General features: G+C 40.0%; 1 protein-coding gene across 1 annotated transcript; it reads left to right on the top strand.

Annotated features, from left to right (window-relative positions):
• Positions 1-1,930: 1,930 nt before the first annotated feature.
• On the top strand, positions 1,931-15,761 carry rnf150 (ring finger protein 150). The gene is made up of 7 exons (XM_022770087.1): positions 1,931-2,456; positions 10,013-10,263; positions 11,309-11,380; positions 11,571-11,653; positions 11,898-11,994; positions 12,144-12,354; positions 14,728-15,761. Exons 1-7 carry the CDS (start codon positions 2,003-2,005, stop codon positions 14,844-14,846), a joined length of 1,287 nt encoding a protein of 428 aa, XP_022625808.1. The 5' UTR covers positions 1,931-2,002; the 3' UTR covers positions 14,847-15,761.
• The last annotated feature ends 2,642 nt before the right edge of the window (positions 15,762-18,403 follow it).

The raw sequence follows: 18,403 nt of genomic DNA, 5'->3' as shown, positions 1-18,403 counted from the left end.
GTTGAGCTGCTTGAAAAGTACAGTGACAATTTCTCCGAACATGCACTGGACTGAGGTGAAGCAAAAGGTTTCGTGCACCGCATTCGGCTCACAGGTGAGAGACCATTTCTGTCTGATGCTCAGTATATTTGGTCATCTAAACTTGAGCTGTTTGTTGCGCTGCCTTGATGATCTGCTTGTGTTTGCTGCAACTGAAGAGGAGGCTTTGAAGAGGTTGGAGATTGTTTTCCAGCGACTCAGATTTCACAACCAACTGAGCCCCAAGAAATGCCACTTAATGAGATCGTCAGACAAGTTTCTGGGACACATAAATGGCAGTGGAGTGGCTGTGGATCCAGCAAAAATTTAGCCCACTGACTGAGCTATGGACACGCACTTGTGGGGTGGAATTATTCAAGTTTGAATTTTTAAAATTCAAATTGCAATATGAAGGAAGACCACCAGGGGGACCAAACCTCATACACATGTGGGGCAAGACATAAACTACCACGCCCACCAGGTCCCATATGTACACCCATCCCCTGGCCAGATTTATTAGGAATAGGAATTTGTTTATTTGCAGATCTGTCTTATATTTGCAAGATATTTTTGTGAGTTTATTTATGCAAAATTGTATTTGTGAAAGGTGTTTTATATTTACAGATTACACATTTACTCAATGATTGTCAATCTGTTCACACAAATATCATGGAGACAAATCTACCTGCATAGACAGGAGATGAAAATGTTTTTGATAAGACAGGATTGAAGAAAAGAGGAAGAAAGGAGAGCAGAGGTGGAGCAGATGTAAGAGAATAAGATGCATTTCAAATTTTAAAATCTTCATTTTATGATCAGAAATTAAATTAATTAAGTTATTAAAACTTTTTGTTTCATATTTTCTTTGAGTGGAGGGATATTTCCAGGGATATATGAGTGGAGTTGAGAGTGAAAGAAGAAGAAAAGAGGAGGAAATGAGAGATCAGGAGTAGATCAAATAAAATACTGTATGATAATATTACAGTACATGTTTATGTTGTTTATGCTATGATGCTATTCCTTAAAGAAATTTAATATAATTAGTGTAAATGTTCTGTTGGCCTAATATCCAGTTCAGAGTAGTGAAGACATTTAGTTGGCCTTGTTGTGGATCCATGTCTGGTCAGAAAGAACAGCACATACTATTATTGTCTGGATTTAAATGTAGGTTTGTCATCTAAACATTAAATCTGTGAATTCTACTCCAGCATAGTGTAACAAAAATAGGTTTCAAGATTTGTGATGCTGTTTATGCCAAATTCATTCCCAGGGTCATGTAAATACAAAATAGTAACATCAGACAATTTTGCCCCTTTTTTTTGTGGCAGTAGTAAATATTAGTCATTGTCAAAATTAGTTGTGTTGTGGTTTCAGAATGATGGAGACAGAGAACAATTAGATAAAAAAAATGATGCAGGCTCAGGATGATTTTTTCCTGGGCAACTATCATGTTTTCCCCTGGGGGAGCATGTCCCCTTAATATAGACTGAAGCTGGGGCTAAGCCCCCGAATGTTTGCTATGTCTGGTCTCTGACAAACATCCAGCAGACAGTTTTATGGCATCTAGCACGTGCTATAATTTATTTTCATCGTGTTTGTATTTCTGTGCCAGTGGTTTATATGATTTATGACTGTTTTAGTTTGTCCACATGCCACAGGGCGACAGAGGCACCTTGTCCACGCCCCGGTCACGTGTCAATGAGCGTGGAGCCAATCCTTAGCGAGCACGGGAAACAGCTGACGGTGGACAACAACACACGGTGTCGTCTTTTCCTGCAGGTAGTGGCGTGTAGTGGACTTCTGTGCACGTAGCTCACGAACTCTTTTGGCGCCTCATCTATGAGGTTCTGGTGTCTGGCCCTGGCTTTTCACAAAGATTAATGCATTTGTAACGTGCAGCTCCTTTTAAAGGAGGGACGTGCTGCGAGCTTTCCCAGTGAGGAGGACGCCCGGAGCTCGTCATTCATCCCCAGCCAGCCGCACAATGGCACCGTCCCTCATCCGAGCTTGCCGCAGTCTGGCTCTCTCGACGTGGCTGCTGTCGTTTTGCTTCGTCCACTTGCTGTGCCTGGACTTCACGGTCGCAGAGAAGGAGGAATGGTACACAGCTTTTGTCAACATCACCTACCTGGACCCCGTCACTTCGGAGGTCAAGACAGAGAAAACCGAGTGCGGTCGGTACGGAGAGCACTCGCCCAAGAAGGAAGCCAGAGGTCTGGTTCTGGTGCCGTCCCTCCCGCAGGACAGACAGGTGTGCGACCCCCACGTCAGGTTCCCTCCTGTCTCTCACAACATCGCCTGGGTGGCGTTAGTGGCTGCGGGAAATTGTACATACAGAGAGAAAATCCGTAACGTTGCAAATCTCAACGCCTCTGCAGTTGTCATATACAATGTGGGCTCAAGCAGTGCCAACGACACCATAACAATGCCCCATCCAGGTAAGAAACAACCTGTCAACCTTCAAGTTGAGTCTATCATTATTATTTTTATTATTCTTATCTATTTTTATTCCAAGTCTCTCTCAAAATAGTTCACTGGCTGTGTTCATTCTTGCAAGCAGAACATTCACCTCACTACAGTTGTCCAGTCGTGACATAGAGGCCTTAGAGTACTAATGTCATCAATCAGTGAGTTGGACACCTCTGGCCCAGATGAATGGTTTTCATTGTTCTGCATCCCTGTAATCAGCTGAATAATCAGTTTGTTTATTGGTAAAGCAGAAAACAAACTGGCTCCCCAAGCAGATTACTAATATCCACTGGATAGATCTGGTGCATCTGCTAATTGGTTTTATGATTGGTTGCAGATCTTTGTTGAAGTGTGGCTGTAGATGAAACCTATATAGGCTATGTAATTATGTACAACTAGGGTTGGATAAAGTCTTTTAAAGTTCAGGTACACATACATGCACATCCATACCCATCCAACAATTATCTGTAGTATTAGTATTAAAACAATACCTGTACACTGTTACCTCATTCCATATTCTTCTTTTAATGTGCATGGGCGTGAGAATGTTTTGACCACAAATGGTCTCCTTCAGCTTCTGTTACTTGACACTGTTGGATACTTGTTGCTTCAGACACACATTGGTTGGTACAACAAACATACTGAAGTTTGTCATCCAGCCCTATAGTATACACACATGGATGCATTAGATAATGTATCCTTGTGTATATACTGTGTATATGCATTTTCTAATAATTACTTAAAACTACACATCAATCAACAGACATCTTTCCCATGCCTTCACTGCATCTGTTTGATGACCCAAAATATTACCTCTAATAACACAGTGGAATAAACACTTTGTACATTATACACTCATTCAGAATTTGTGTGAATAAATTTGACTCACAAATGCTGACAGTTATGCACAATGTCAATCTTCCCAGTAAGCGAAAAATAAGAAAATGTTTTCATTTCATTGCAGTCTCACCATGTGTTTAGTGTTCACTGGTGGGGTTTAGCTGTTATTCTGTGACTGTTGATACATGTCCTGATGTCTTATTATTATTGTGATTATTTCGAAGTGTTTGCAGTTGCTGAAGAAGGTGAGAACATATTACTTTAATGATTAAAGAGCATGAACATTATAATTTAAATTTAAAGGGGTAATGGTTTTTCAGTATATGATTCTTTGAAATGATAGAGGTGTTGTCTCTAATCAAAACACACAAGGTAAATGCTTGTTATATGTGCCAAGTAGCCCAGATAGTATAGTGTGAGTAAAACCAAAAGTCTGCACACAAGTTTTCTTTACTGAATTTATGCTTGAAGAAAGGAACCACTGTAATCAACATGTAAACACACAATTTAAAGTTTTGCAGATAAGCACGGGCTGAAGACTCACAGGTAAATGACTCCTCAAGACAAAGCTTAAGAGGAAGAACAACAACAAAACCTGTTTTCAGAACTGAAATGAGTAAATAATCACTATGTAAACAACACACCCAACAAACCTTTGGAGATAATCCAATGCAAAATACCTTGAAAACACAGACACGAGTTTCAACTTCAGGTTCTTCCAAGGAAAGTCGCTTTGCTTGTTTGCTGGAGGCAGGGCAGGCTGATGCATAGATAATTGGACAAACACTTGACTGTTTAAATAGCACCAGGTTGAGTATTTTGCTTGCTAGATGTTTATGACAACTATGTAAAAGCATGGTCATGTTTTGATGTGCTCTAGAAATCGTACGTAAAATCGGCCATAGACAAAGACGGGGTGTAGTTTAACTAGAGGGCTCATAAATAGGCTGTTCAGAGATTGCATAAATCACAGTGGAGATTCCTCTTCAAATGAATTGTAGTGCCCGTGTAGCTAGAGGGATGTACAGTGTACACATCCACGGCTCTGCTACAAGATGTTGAAGGTGTTTCTATGTGATGATGTGATGCCTTATTGATATTTGTGGGTTTCTTATTGAGCCTGGAGCTCAGATAATCATTTTTTTTGTTCATATGCTCTTCATCAGCGCAGGTACTCACTGACACAGGAGCTTGAATACCTGTTCCGCTGTGTAAGGTGTTCTGCCTTTTCATATTGCCAGCAACTTGCATGACAGCTCTGCCACTGTGTGTGTGTGTGTGTGTGTGTGTGTGTGTGTGTGTGTGTGTGTGTGTGTGTGTGTGTGTGTGTGTGTGAGAGAGACAAATTGTAAAGTGCTTTGTCTGTTAAAGTAGGAAAAAAGTAACTCCACAGCTCTCCTATTTGGAACAAACCTTTTTCTTTCGAGCCTGCTAAGCAGTTACAGTATAAAATACTTTCTTAGTTTAAAGTTTAACCTGTCATGTTTCACCTCTTATTTCTATTGTAAGCACACTTTTTGTTATTTTTTGAGAATAAAAGTTGACACTTAGACCTTCTGCAGTAGTTATAAGCAGTGCCCGCTTTTCCACTTGACTTTTATTTCCATTGGAAATGTGCTCTCTGTTGCTGTTGCTAGTTTTCATAAAGGTGTGGCTGACCTCACCAACACACCTGTGGCGGACAACAGCACAATGCATGAAGTCTATTGGACAAAAGGATCTTTACAAAAACAGATGTTCAAACAAAAAGTATACAACACCTGGAGACATAATAGTTGAGTCATTTTTAACTGAAAGGGTTCTTTTGTACAATAGTGTCACTTGTCAAGATACGTAGATTTAAAATCCTATTCAGAGCCTCTAAAGCTGTCACTCAAATTCAGTAACTTGCCTGACACTTCAGATCAAACATTAACCTAACATTTTTTTTTAAAGATAGTGTTCTGTCATCTCTCATGTGATGTAGGTGAATGGAAATATTTACCTTGTAACATGACAGGTCAAGAACAGGTGTGGATGGGCTGGAGGCCACATGTCCTGGTCCTGGTAGCATCACGTGGACAAGCTACAATTCGACTTACTCTCTTCATACAGTGGATACTTACAGCTGTACTAGTAAATGTTTTTATTTCAACAATTCATCGAATGACTGTGTGTAATGCGAGAGGTGCTGATCGTAGTGACAAACTCACTTATCATCACCAGACTCTGTTGTTGCTCCTGCAGCTTACACCAACCAGGCAGCTGTTTACAGCAGACAAGTTCTTTAAAACCCAATTTACGTTAATTAACAAAACAGAATCAACAGCAGGCTTGACAAAGTTAGTGACTAGCTGGTAAAAATACTGGAACATTTAGCAGCTAAAGCAGCTTCTCAGGAGTTGGTGGAGATGAACACTGATCCAAAAGGAGAGTGAATGATGGATTTTCATACATAAGGTTGTCCAAAACATGACTTCAGCTGAATTCTAACGTTGCCCTGTGTCGGCTGGATGTTTCAATAGGCAACTGTGTGCTAACTTGTTTGGCACAACAGCTATATAAAGTGGTAACACTGTATGTCACTGTTGTGTTCATTCCCTGATGGACTTCCCCCGTGTGGCTAAAAAAAATCATCAGCTAATGCAAGTTTAGGTGCAGCTTGCTGTTAATACGCCTGTAGTTTTCCTAAGCATTTTTTTATGCAGGTCTGTTATATAAGATTTAATATTTTTCCATTAATGTAATGCTATTTTTACTTGAGTAAATGGTCTGCCAATGTGCCTGTGCAGGGGATCTACAGTATTTGACCAATAATCCTCCTCTATTCCTCTGCTCTTGAAGCAGCAAACAAAGGCTTCAGAGAGGAGCCCTGGTTTACCTGCAGCAAAAGATCAAAGACACCAGACCGTCCCAGCTTCGAGCCATGACATAAATATAAACTGAGACAGTTAAAGAGACAGAGAAGGCAGCCAGGAGAGCTGTGATGACAAAGCTAGTAAATAGGAGGCAGGTAACAGAGAGTGCAGTGACAAAGGAACATGTCTCAATGTGTAGATTGAATGTGAGGGGAGCATTCACTTTCCAGAAGCAACACAGCTGGACTGTAAAATCCACAGTTGCCAGAGTCAGAAACCTCTCATGGCCTGTCTTTATTTAATCCTTCCTTCCCTTGGCCGAGCGGTGTCAAACTCGTGTTTCCATAAAGCCAGCTCAGATAAATTTGGGTTTTTCAGTTCTTAAAGTGTGTGGGTTTATCCAATCACCCTGTTGGTCTCGATGAAGCTTTAAACAGCAAAACCCCTCTTCCTGTCAAAACTCCAAGAAGATAGATTCCACTCTCATATCATATACAGCAGCCAGTTAGAGTAGCTTAGCATACAGACTAGAAACGGGGAAACGGCTAGCCTGGCTATGTCTAAAGGAAAAACAAAAATACATCATCCATCAGCAATTCTTGTTAGTTTGTTTAATCCACACAGAAACTAAAGTGTAAAATGTTGCTGTTTTGAGGGGATCTATGCACTGCACTTTCATAGCCATAGAGCAGTAACTGTTCAGTGCCAAGAGAAAATCCAGCACACAACCCCCACTTAACTTTTTGTGTGGTTTAATCAAATGAAATGTAACGTGTTAATCAGTGAGCTTTAGAGGTGCTGGTGGATGAGTTTTGTTACCACAGGCTAGCTGTTTACCCCTCTTTCCATTCTTTATTCTAAGATATTTTGCTGATTGCTTCATCTTTGTATTTACTTACTGACATAAGAGTGGTATCAAGCTGCTTATCTAACTCTCGACAAGAAAGCAATTAAGCATATTTCCCAAACTGTTCCTTTAATGAAATACTCTGTAGCTTTAAAACTCCCATGATTAAACCACAGTGTAGTCGGCTTTGTGTAGCTGTCAGGTACAGTTGTTAATAATGTGGTTACCAGTTAATTCTTTGGTAATCTGTGCCACAGTGTGACAGACAGTGAAACTGACTGACACTTGAGATTGAACAGGCTGTTGTCTACTAAATTACCCCGCTCAGTATTTATTCCTCCTTGCCTCCACATTTTGGCCTAGTGGGTCTGGAGGACATGAATCTCTTCACAAGATCAGCCTCAGTCTCTGACATTGCCCTCCTGTTTTAGAAGCAGCTATTTTTGTCCACTGTGACTGCGTCACTGTGAACAGAAGGAGATAAGAGTCAAGGCTTAGGGAAATCTTACATACCTCATTGTACCTTTCCTTATTTCTGTTGGCTGTGAAGCCGAGGCTGGACATACATGGGCAATTTGGAGTCTGGATGCAACAATTTAATTACAAACATAGGCCAGAACTGGAATGACGACATATGACAGCTGATGGCCTGAGGGTCCAAATAGATGTTGTGTTCAGCAGTGTATTACCATCTGTTTGCTGTCCAAACACAAGCTTTTGTTTTCTCACTGTTTGTAGCAGGGTTTGTCTTAAAGGCTCTAACATGGAAATACTGCTAAATGGATAACTGTTTGTGCGTAGGGATCTGTTTTTTTGGGGGTTATTTTTTTTGTTGTTGCAGAAGACGGTACACAAGAGCTTTTTTACCCAATTCTACCTAACCCACAATGCATTGCTACCGCTAATTGAGGTGTTTAATTGTTTAAAGGGCTGCTTTTGTCTCAAAATACTTGCTGTATTGAGGTATTATTTAAAAAAAAAAAAAAAAAAAAAAAAAAAAAATTAAAAAAACATCTTATGCTTGGATCCCATTTCTTGAAGAATTAAAATCTTTTCCATTTTTAGCCAGAAAACTTTGTCTGTGCTGATTCTTGAATATGCATGAAAATGAAACAGTTTAAAAGACATAATTTTGGTCTGGCTTTAGACTTTGGTCGTATAAAACAGCAGCTGTGCAGATTTTACAACAGACCTGTTATATAAAGGGATTTATGAGCCTGACGGCAATAATGCATTGCAACTACACTCTGAAAATGTACCATATCTGTCTGATTCAAAGCCTTTAACTCCTCTGGAAAACACCATCTTTTCTGTCAGTGTTAGTAGGCTACCTCTGACAGAATTACCCCAGTCTATGATGTTAAAATAGCTCTGTGCAGTGCATGAGGATTTGTCACAGCACTGTGTGTCTGACAGGCTGTACAGGAGCTGCTGTTGGTTGATGGCAGGTTGAATAAAGCCACTCTTTATGGCGGTTGATAGCGGGAGCAAAGCACCGCAGGGAGCCACCCTGACTCCAAGCAGCCGCAGCCATAAACAGGCAGCAGAGGGAATATGATGTAACAGTGCTCAGGCTGTTGATGCCATTCTGGGAATCATCAACCATTGCCTGTACAGATGAGAGTACAGCCTTGTTATTTCCTTATTGCGTCTAAAAACTGTTGGCATATTTAAGTTTCATGTCCCATGTGTCATTCCCTCATCATATATGACTTTAAATAAACATCATAAAGTAGAGCCTGTCTGATACTGGATTTTAGAGACTGCTACCACTTTTTGAGAGTTTTAAAAGCCCCTGAAACTTTGGTTTTAAATATACATTTTTACTTGGGGAAAAAACATCCTCAGGTATTACTTGTTATGGGTTTACTTTCTTAAGCTCACTGGTAAACATATCATGTGTTACTGAGTATTGTGCCACAGTGTAAAAGGATTTTTTAAACTTCTTCAAAAGTGAAATAGAAAGTAGTAGTGTTTGTATCAAGAGCTGGATTTCTGTAAGCCCCAGAGGCAAAGCTTATCTGTCACTGAGCTGAGGAGAGGCAGTAGCCGAGAGGAGGAAAATTCTCAATCTTATACTATAAAACATGGACATCTTTCAGGTGCAGATGCTTGGTGACTCTGTAGTACAAACTCCTTTATTGTGCACATCAAGCAGAGCAACAGATGGTTGCTGGCAGGAAGCCTCTGACACTGAGAGTGAGGCTTTAGTTGTGTCCTGTCTAAGCTCCCGGCAACCTACACACGTTTCCTCAGTGCTGTTCACCTGAGTCTGAACTAGCACCTGAGTTTTCACACCTGCTGTGCTTTAATTGCAGTTACTTATATACCAGGATTTTGACCTCAGGCTACTTACTTGTAAAAGTAGAGCAGATTCCTGAACGCATTTGCATTTGCAGATTGCTGTAATTGTACAGGAAGCAAGGCTGCATCAATTAATGGTATTTTTGGCAGTAGTAAGGAAAAGATAATTAGCTTTTGGTTACTTTTGATGCCAGATAGTAAGAAGTAGTATCGTTATTGCGATATATAATGTAATGTATTGTAAGAAGGGTTGGAGTAACAAGTAAGTAATAAGAAAATATGTTGCATCAAGTCCATGGTGATGTCTTTAAATGTCTTGTTTTGTCTGACTAACCATCCAAAACCCAAAGATATTCAGTTCACTAATAATCCTCACATAGAGAAGATGACTTACACAATTATTTATCAAAACAGCTTTTTATTGATTTCATGCTGACGATCTAATCATTTCAGATATATACAATACAATACAAACTTGCATTCATTTATTTTTTCCATTTTACTCACTCAACTGTTTCATTATATTTTCTATAAAATATTTGTATATATATATATATATATATATATATATATACACACATATATAATATTCTGGACACTATCAGGATATAAACCATGGAAAGAATAAACATATCAACAACTATATTCCTTTATTATGTTTTAATTTCATTTCATATTTTGTGGTGTGCGTGTGCAGGTACAGGTGATGTTGTGGCCATCATGATCCCAGAGCCTAAAGGTCGTGAGATTGTGGCCTTGCTGGAGCAGAACATCGTGGTCATGTTGCACATCACTATTGGAACCCGCAACCTGCAGAAGTACGTGAGCAGAACATCGGTAGTGTTTGTCTCCATCTCCTTCATCGTGCTCATGATCATCTCCCTCGCTTGGCTCGTCTTCTACTACATCCAGAGGTTCCGCTACGCAAATGCACGAGACCGCAACCAGGTACCAGACTGTGTTCTTTGTTAAATCAAAGTATAACTCTGTGAGATGGTGTGTATCTGCCTAAAATGGATACTCACGGTGCATCTGTGCTTTGGTCTCGCCCTTAACAATGGTCTGTGCCTTTTGTCATCTGGTGTGAGACCTGCAAGGCCGTAAGGAGAGGCCAGAATTAGCCTGACAGCTGGCCGAACAGAGATGTGACAAACCAGTGAACCATCAACCCGCTCAGCTTTCTGGCCCTTTGAGCTGACAGTGCAAATACTTGCTTTTGCCATCTCTTTATTATGAATGGCCGTCTCTGACGTTCTTGTGACGCCTGTAATGACGGTACATCAACGTGCCTGTTGTGATAGGAGCCGGGGCCATGACAACCACTGTTTGCTTTTTCACTTTAAATTATGTTGATTTATGTTGTACAAAGAATTCAGCCATACTGAACAAATCTGCTTTCAATCTATTTCCAAGGCAGCCCAGTAAGGTAAAACAGACTTTGAACAGTTATGTCATGATGTGTGTGATATCTAACTATTGTAAGACTCTATTACTGACACCACTTGCCTGTCAGTTCTGTGAGTCTGTCGCCATCTTCTAGGTTTTTCCGTCCTGTCAATATTTCCATATTGTCTTTGTATTTTTATTACCCTCATTTTGTTTTATGCAAAAGAACTGGAGAGTATGATCTGAAACAGATGTTATGACCACATCCATGTCAAAGTCTGGAAAATGCTCCTTAAACACATTCCACCAGCACAAATATCTCCTGAGCTTATTGCTGTTTCTTCTTGAAATTCATGGGAAACACTGTATGCACTACCTTAAATCATCAGTTACTCTCCAGGAAATCAGTGTCTCCGCAAAACATTTTCAGGCATTTTGTCTGACAGTTGGCTGTCAGCATTCAGAAAATACAATCAGAAGATGGATACTTTTATTTATTTATATATAATATTATTGTGTCTTATTATTAAAGCCACATTGCATTAAAATTAAAAAACCTACTCATCTTGTCAGTAATAAATACGATTTTTTCTTTTATGTCTTACAGAGACGTCTTGGAGATGCTGCCAAAAAAGCCATCAGCAAGCTTCAAGTACGCACCATTAAGAAAGGAGACAAGGTAAATGATGTTCCCCACACAGCAAACAGACACTTGAAAGCATGTTTTAAATGTGATTATCCACATGGAGGGCAATATCAATGAATTATACTGTACTTATTTTATTTGGTATGCATATATATTTGAGAATTCGCTGGTCTGTCATTTTACATCACTTTCCATTTCTGTGCCTTTTTGTTCTGTGCTTTAGGAGACTGAGTCTGACTTTGACAACTGTGCAGTTTGTATTGAAGGTTATAAGCCTAATGATGTTGTAAGGATATTACCATGCAGGTAAGGTTTGTTTGATCAATGTTGTACATAAGTTAAAAATTAGGAATCTCCATTTGTCTGTTAGATTTAGGCTTACTTGTTACTCCAACTTAATAAAAATACCTTTGGCCATCAAAAAATATCATGTTCCATAACTGCCGGTATCTCTGTATCCTGTTTAATACTCCGTTTACTGTGCACCGCCTTTTTAACAATCATTTGTGGTTGAATTAATCATTTGTGTGTTGCCACTTTATTTTGTCAGGCATGTCTTCCATAAACACTGTGTAGACCCATGGCTACAAGACCACCGCACGTGTCCCATGTGTAAAATGAACATCCTCAAAGCCTTAGGAGTCCCAGTAAGTTCCGTTTCAACTTATTTGGATCTTTTCACTGTTCTCATTCCTCCTATTAAAGCTAATCTAACTTTAAAGTGCAAAATATGAAAGTGAAGAAGACACATCATTATGCATGAGAGCAACTCTAAACATATCTTTGGCCTGTCCAGCTCAACGCTGACTGCTCAGATGAGAATCCTCCCGACTATGAGATGTCTGTCGGCGGTCCACCCACCAACCCCATCAGTGGGGCAAGTGAAATCACAGTCAACGAGAGCTCTGTAGTGCTGGACCCAGCAGGGACAGAGGTGGGTCTGCAGCAACTCTATCCTGATTCAGAGATGGTGCATCAGGCCGGGGAGAGCCACATCATAGCCAGCAGTAAGTACAATACAAGTGACATTTAAAGGTACTTGTACATTAGAGTGTTTATAGTTCCTGCAAAATTCAACTAGTGGATTATGAGTGCTTACAAAAAAGTAGTTGGAGCCCCTTGTCATGTTTGAGGTGTCTGAGTTGTTAGCAGTTTCACCAAAGAGAGATTTCCCCTTTAAACTACTCAGATGGTTTCATTTAAAAAAAAAACTACTCAAGGCTCAAAGAGGTAAAATTATCCAATATTTCGAAAAAGAAATTCTACAATTTTTTTTTTAACTTATAATATAATATCTTCACTATGGTATTGGTACTTCTACTCAAGTAAAGGATCTGAATACTTCTTCCACCTCTGTGGAGGGATCTTAAACTGGGCAGTTGGTTCAATGTTAATTCACACATAAACATATTCATCAGTTGATGGGAATTAGGAAACAGCGTGTCAGTGCTGTTATTTACTGCTTCCTGTTCTGAGGCTTGAACTAGGCCAGCAGCCACCTGGTCAGTGTTCCCCAATTTATATCCTCTTGGGTGATGCAGGAGGAAAACAACAGTGTTCCCTTTCCACAAAGTCACAACCTAACCCACATACACTCAAATACCGTGTTTGTTGAAGTTGTACATTCTAGCACCTTGTGCAAATGACTAACGGTTATTGCTTTAACTAATGACTGCTAAACACCTGCTAGCTATCACCACTTTATGTGTTCATGTGTATGAGTATATGCATATGCTTATACATGTGTTTGGTGTTTGGCCTCATATCCCCAGAACAGGGATATAGAGTTTTGAGTTTCTGTAAATGTTATTATTTGTTATGAAGTATATTAGTAATATAAGTAGCTGTGTTTCAGATTTCTCCTACATGATGGTTTAAAATGTATCTGTTCAGTTTTTACTGAAACTGTGTTAAAGAGGTGTTGATTCAACTTAATCATCACCACAGAGGCTTTAGTTTTTGGTGCTGTTGAACTGTGTTACATTATACAGAGAGGAATTTATGTTATTTAGCCTACCCTCATTGATAAAAAAGGGGTGGACAAAAAAAAAATAGAGACACCTATGAGTATTAGGTTTTAGCTTCAGCATTATGTGAACGTTGTGCTCCATACTGCTTCCAGAGCACAGGAATGGATTCCTGTTTTATATGTTGGTTCTACTTAGAGGCAAAAGATAAGTCTAGTATTTGTTGAGATAAACACTGAACATGAAAAAAATGTCCTTATATCATGTACTTTCCAATTTCCCTTAAAGGGACTCTCCTCCAAGGCACTCTGAAGCTGCTGGAGCAAAGAGCTATGTTTTTTGTGCGCTTGACAAGCTGTAGATCAGCTCACCACATGTTGGTGTTCTCCTCACGACTAATTAGAATGTAAATTAGACGTGATTTGTCGTTTTGTCGCACACTAATGAGCTGACAGAGACAATGTCACCGACAGGCAGAAAGCATGAGCTGATCTGTCAGGCAGTGGTGGAGAGCAGCTTCTGTTACATCTTTTCCCTGAATAATGAGCACTGCCATTAATGGTACTGCAGCTATCATTCTGTCACACTCAGATTGTCTGGGACTTTGACTACAACGCACACTCAGTACATGTCTGTCTGTCTGTCTGTCTGTCCGTCTATCCGTCTATCCATCCATTCATCCATCCATCCATCCATCCATCCATCCATCTATCCATCTATCCAGCTATCTATCTATCTACCTCACATACTGTATTACTCCGCAGATCAGCTGTTTGAGTGTGACAGAGCTAAGTGTAGGTGCAACTGTGCGTGGGACTACAGTAGTTCAACGGTTGAAAAAATGTAGTTCCAAAGGAATGGGCTGTTTGACGGCAAGATAAAGCGGTTAAAATATTAAAAGAATGAAGTGAACACTTAAACTGATCTTGTTTTTTTTCTGTGGGCATTTTTTTAAAAGTGGCTCCCGGCTGCTTCTCTAAACTTGCAGCGAGCTGATCCGAATCTACTGCAGGTAATACATGGGCTATAGATAACCACCTCACACTCGCTTTAAGTCAGATGGGTATTTTCAAAAGTTTGCTCTTTTGTTTTTTCCAGACTTGTTGAGCTGCAACAGAGAAATGTAGTACAAACAGGGAACTACTTAGCTTCAGATTAACTTCAGAATACATTTGCACAGAATAACACTGTGAACCATTGTCACATACGGTGCAGTAGCGTAGACAGGAGGAACGATTACAGCAACCAGCAATTTTTAATGAACAAATAGTCATCCTGTCCTTTAAGTGACAATGGCACTAAGAGTTAACCTTCCTCACTGGACTTCATTCGTCCCTGCCCGGAGGTATTGGTGTGACTGCATCCCACAATGATCCGTCAAATAATGAATCGCCTCCCTCTCTCCCCCCTCAGGTGAGCACCAGCCTCCGCTCAGCAGTGATTCAGACACTTCTATTATCATGGGCGTGGAGGTAGGCATGTCTGAAATAGACCTGTCCACAGAGCAGGAATGTGACGGGGCCAAATCCTGAGCCAGTCAGAACTGAAGAAAAAGCTTGAATCACCAGGAAAAGGAGGATGAGAACAGGACAGAGTGATTGGGGGACTCCCAGAAATTCGCTACGTCTTCGTCCCCTGGAGGAAATGACCTCATAGAAGATGGGCAAATGAGCAATACAACCCATAGCAGCACAAAACACCCTGTTCTGTCTGTACTACCTGAAAAACAGACTTGTCCCCGTGTCTGTGGACATGTCGCTTGCTCGTTTTCTTGCAGTCACACTTCACCATTTTGTTGGTGAACACAGCTCTCATATTGTGGTGGTCCGGTCCCTGTCCACGTAATTTTTTTCACATTCTTAAACTTAGCATCTGAAATACACACACAGTAACTGAGATGTTAGTGGCCTTCACTGTACTGAGAAGGCTAAATAATGTTTTCCTCACTCTGGCAACCTAAACCTGCCGCTGGACACAATATGAGCACAGGAGCATCGGGGCCTCTTCAACACCTGATTGCAGCTTTAATTATATAAAAAATATGTGCAGATTGTTTGATTTCGTGGTATGAGATCACTGCCAACGTATTCCAGAAGTAAGTTTTACTGATGTGATGGATACACAGGATGTATAGAGCCTATGTCAGCAATTTCTTAGGAGTCCCTAACAGTTGGTGTGAATACCCACCAGCAATTTTTCAACTTCAGACTTTGGTAACGTGTTATTATCCCCTGAAAACTTGAAGCATAGGTCATTAAGTTCATGCAGCCCTCTGGCATTAAGGAGTTGAAACATGTATGCACACATTATGCTGTAATTTCTAAGTGTTACTGTTACTATTGTGTGGAGACCTTCATTTTTGAATACTATCTTACCAACTGAATATTCCTGTTGAGAGGAAATAACCAAACACAAGGTAGATACTTCTCTCCACACATTTGACAATCATAGCTTGCCAAAAGCAGTTCGAAGTGATGTCACCCACTGCCCTACTGATACTGCTGCTGCTGATTTACAAGTTATCACGACACATGATGTTGCCCCCCCCCCCCCCCCCCCCCCCCCCCCCCCCCCCCCCCCCCCGTCTGTGAGGAAGGGAGTGTGAGTGTTCACACTGCTGGTAAGTACAGCTGGCTATAGCTGCTGTCACTACCAAATTCTGGCAGTGTGTACATACTGTGGACAAAATTCCGCCTCTTGTCAAGCCAGCCAATATAAACATGTCAGCAAGTCTTTGTGCCAAGTTTATCAGTAGTATTTTAAACATTGCTGTTGTTCACGCTGATTCCCTTGGCTGTCAGTCAAGCTCGAATGGCACTAAATCTGTTCATGACATGAAACTGAAGAAATAACATGAGGACACATGCTCTGCTTGGTAAGAAAAGGGGAAATGTTTTCATTTGAAATGGTCAGGGTATTCATTTGAGGGATTTGGTGCTCCAAGCATGGGTTTTTTTTTTTTTTTATTGCACGAAAAGCTCACAGCATGGAAAATGTTTACAATTATGGACAGTTAAAAAGTTTTCTTTGGACTACGTTTATAACAAGATGGCAGATTTTGGAAAATGACACACACATACACGCACTCATTTAGTAAAGCTGTTCTGCATTTTCTGAGTTTAAAAAAAACTCGGTGTTGACCTACTCTAAAGTTCTGTCCCAATTTCATACTATAGTTCTAAGCAGGTTTTAGTATGTAGTGTGTTTACACTGGAAAAGTAACAGTGTCAAGTATGAAAGTCATATTGCAGACTAAAAACCACTTGATTTTGAGTGTCTTGATGGACCCTGTTTTCCCTCATTGATTGCACAAAAGAACTGAGAGGCCTACTCACAGCTGAAAACAGTGGTTTGTGAGTGGTGATGAAACAACTTCAAAAAAGTCTTGGAAAACCAAAAAATAAGTACTAAATGGGTAGAAAGATGTTTTGTTTTTTCTTTGTGGAGTTTAATTGGCAGTGGAAATCTTTGTCACTGTATGATGACTATCAGGATATGAATTGCACCAGTTCTTGTTATAGATTTATAAAGTATCTTAATTTCTTGCTTACTACAAACTGTATTATATTGATAAGCATGCAGTACATACCATGTACAGTTAGTGTGTAGTATGGCATTGGGACACAGCTTCAGACTCCCAAGGTGATGCTGACTGTTAATTAAGATTCAGTCTACTGAAGAAATAATTCTTCTGCTCTCATTGTTCTGTTATTGTCCTGTCAATAGTCTTGTCAATACTTTTCCAATAATGTCACGCTGAACACGATCAGCAGAATCTAAGACTCGGTTGGACCTGTTTCCTCTCACATTCTTGTAGACTTGCACACTAAAGACGCGCACACACACTGACTCAGTCGATGGAGCCAGTGGAATTGAACTGGTGGTTTTCTCCTCCTGTCACTATTTTCATTATGTCCGGGAGCCACCTGGGACTCTGTTATGTAACACACACTCCCTGTGTTTGGGTTAATCATTGAAACATCAGTGGATATGTGGGCAAATGTTTCTGTTTTTCAAGAAAGCTTTGGTATTAAGAGGGGTGCATTGTAATTTTTTATTTCTGTTTTTTGAGACTGTATGTTCTTAGCTCTAGCTGCACAGATACACACACACAGGAAAAAGCGAGACAGGTTTCAGATTACCTCACTTTATATTCAGTTACTAGCACAAACTGACCAGTTCAACATGTAACCTACAATTTCAACATGCCTGAAATGTGTGGTAGCATTATGAAAGAATTGATGAATGTAGATTTTTGTATACTTCTAAACAATGCAGTGGTACTGTAGTCATCCGTTTGATAAAAAGCCTGGTTTATCTCGAGCTGTACATCTTTTTTTGTGGATATGAAGGTAAAGAAAGAGTGAGATTCTTACCAGCTCAGTACAGATGCAGATGCTTAAGTCTCAGCCAGCCTAATCTGGACCTTTTAAGCCTCTGCATGTTACATCAGCTCACATGATGATGAGATAGCACAATACATAAGACAACCTACAAGCACCCAACAGCATCAATACCTGCTGCTCTCCCCGTCTCTCTTGCTTGTTCTCTCCCTCTCACGCTACAAATTCATGGCTCTTTCTTCTGTCACCTTGACTTCTTCTCACATTTACACGCAAACATAACAAGCATTGTCTCAATCTGATCATTTGTTTGGTCGGCCAAGCAACAAGGTAAAGCAAAGCACACTCGTTTTCAGTGCCAGATCGCTCAGTTCTGGCTGTACTGCCTAATGAAACGAGTTTGTCTGAAGGTGGATTAAGGCCTTCTTTTTACAGACCACCCTAAAAATGATGTGGTTGAGCTATAAGGTTCTCTCAGTTTTGTCAGTTTACAGTGTTTCAATAACAACTCTCTCTTAGGAATAAGTTGAATTAACAGAGTTTTAAGAAAAAAGACTTGAGTGTACTCCATATAATAATATTCAATGCACTTGAAAGAAAAGAAGATTGTTCTCCCTAATTGCACCTGCAACATTTCATAAGACTTTATTTTATGTGTTCCATAATTTCCTAATCATTTTGAACAAGTTTCCTGGAAAGAACTTTATCATTTCTACAAATTTTCGGGAAAACAGAAATATCCTCAA

Source organism: Seriola dumerili, unplaced genomic scaffold, assembly GCF_002260705.1.
Source record: "Seriola dumerili isolate Sdu_G_001 unplaced genomic scaffold, Sdu_1.0 BDQW01012242.1, whole genome shotgun sequence".
Taxonomy (NCBI): Eukaryota; Metazoa; Chordata; class Actinopteri; order Carangiformes; family Carangidae; genus Seriola; species Seriola dumerili.
This window is presented reverse-complemented; position numbering and strand designations above follow the sequence as displayed.

Bases quoted from the DNA above. Each gene is read 5' to 3' on its own strand.
- rnf150 (XM_022770087.1), top strand. From the start codon at position 2,003: ATGGCACCGTCCCTCATCCGAGCTTGCCGCAGTCTGGCTCTCTCGACG. The intron at 11,381-11,570 runs GTAAATGATGTT...TCTGTGCTTTAG, and splicing joins CCATTAAGAAAGGAGACAAG to GAGACTGAGTCTGACTTTGA. The intron at 11,995-12,143 runs GTAAGTTCCGTT...TGGCCTGTCCAG, and splicing joins TCAAAGCCTTAGGAGTCCCA to CTCAACGCTGACTGCTCAGA.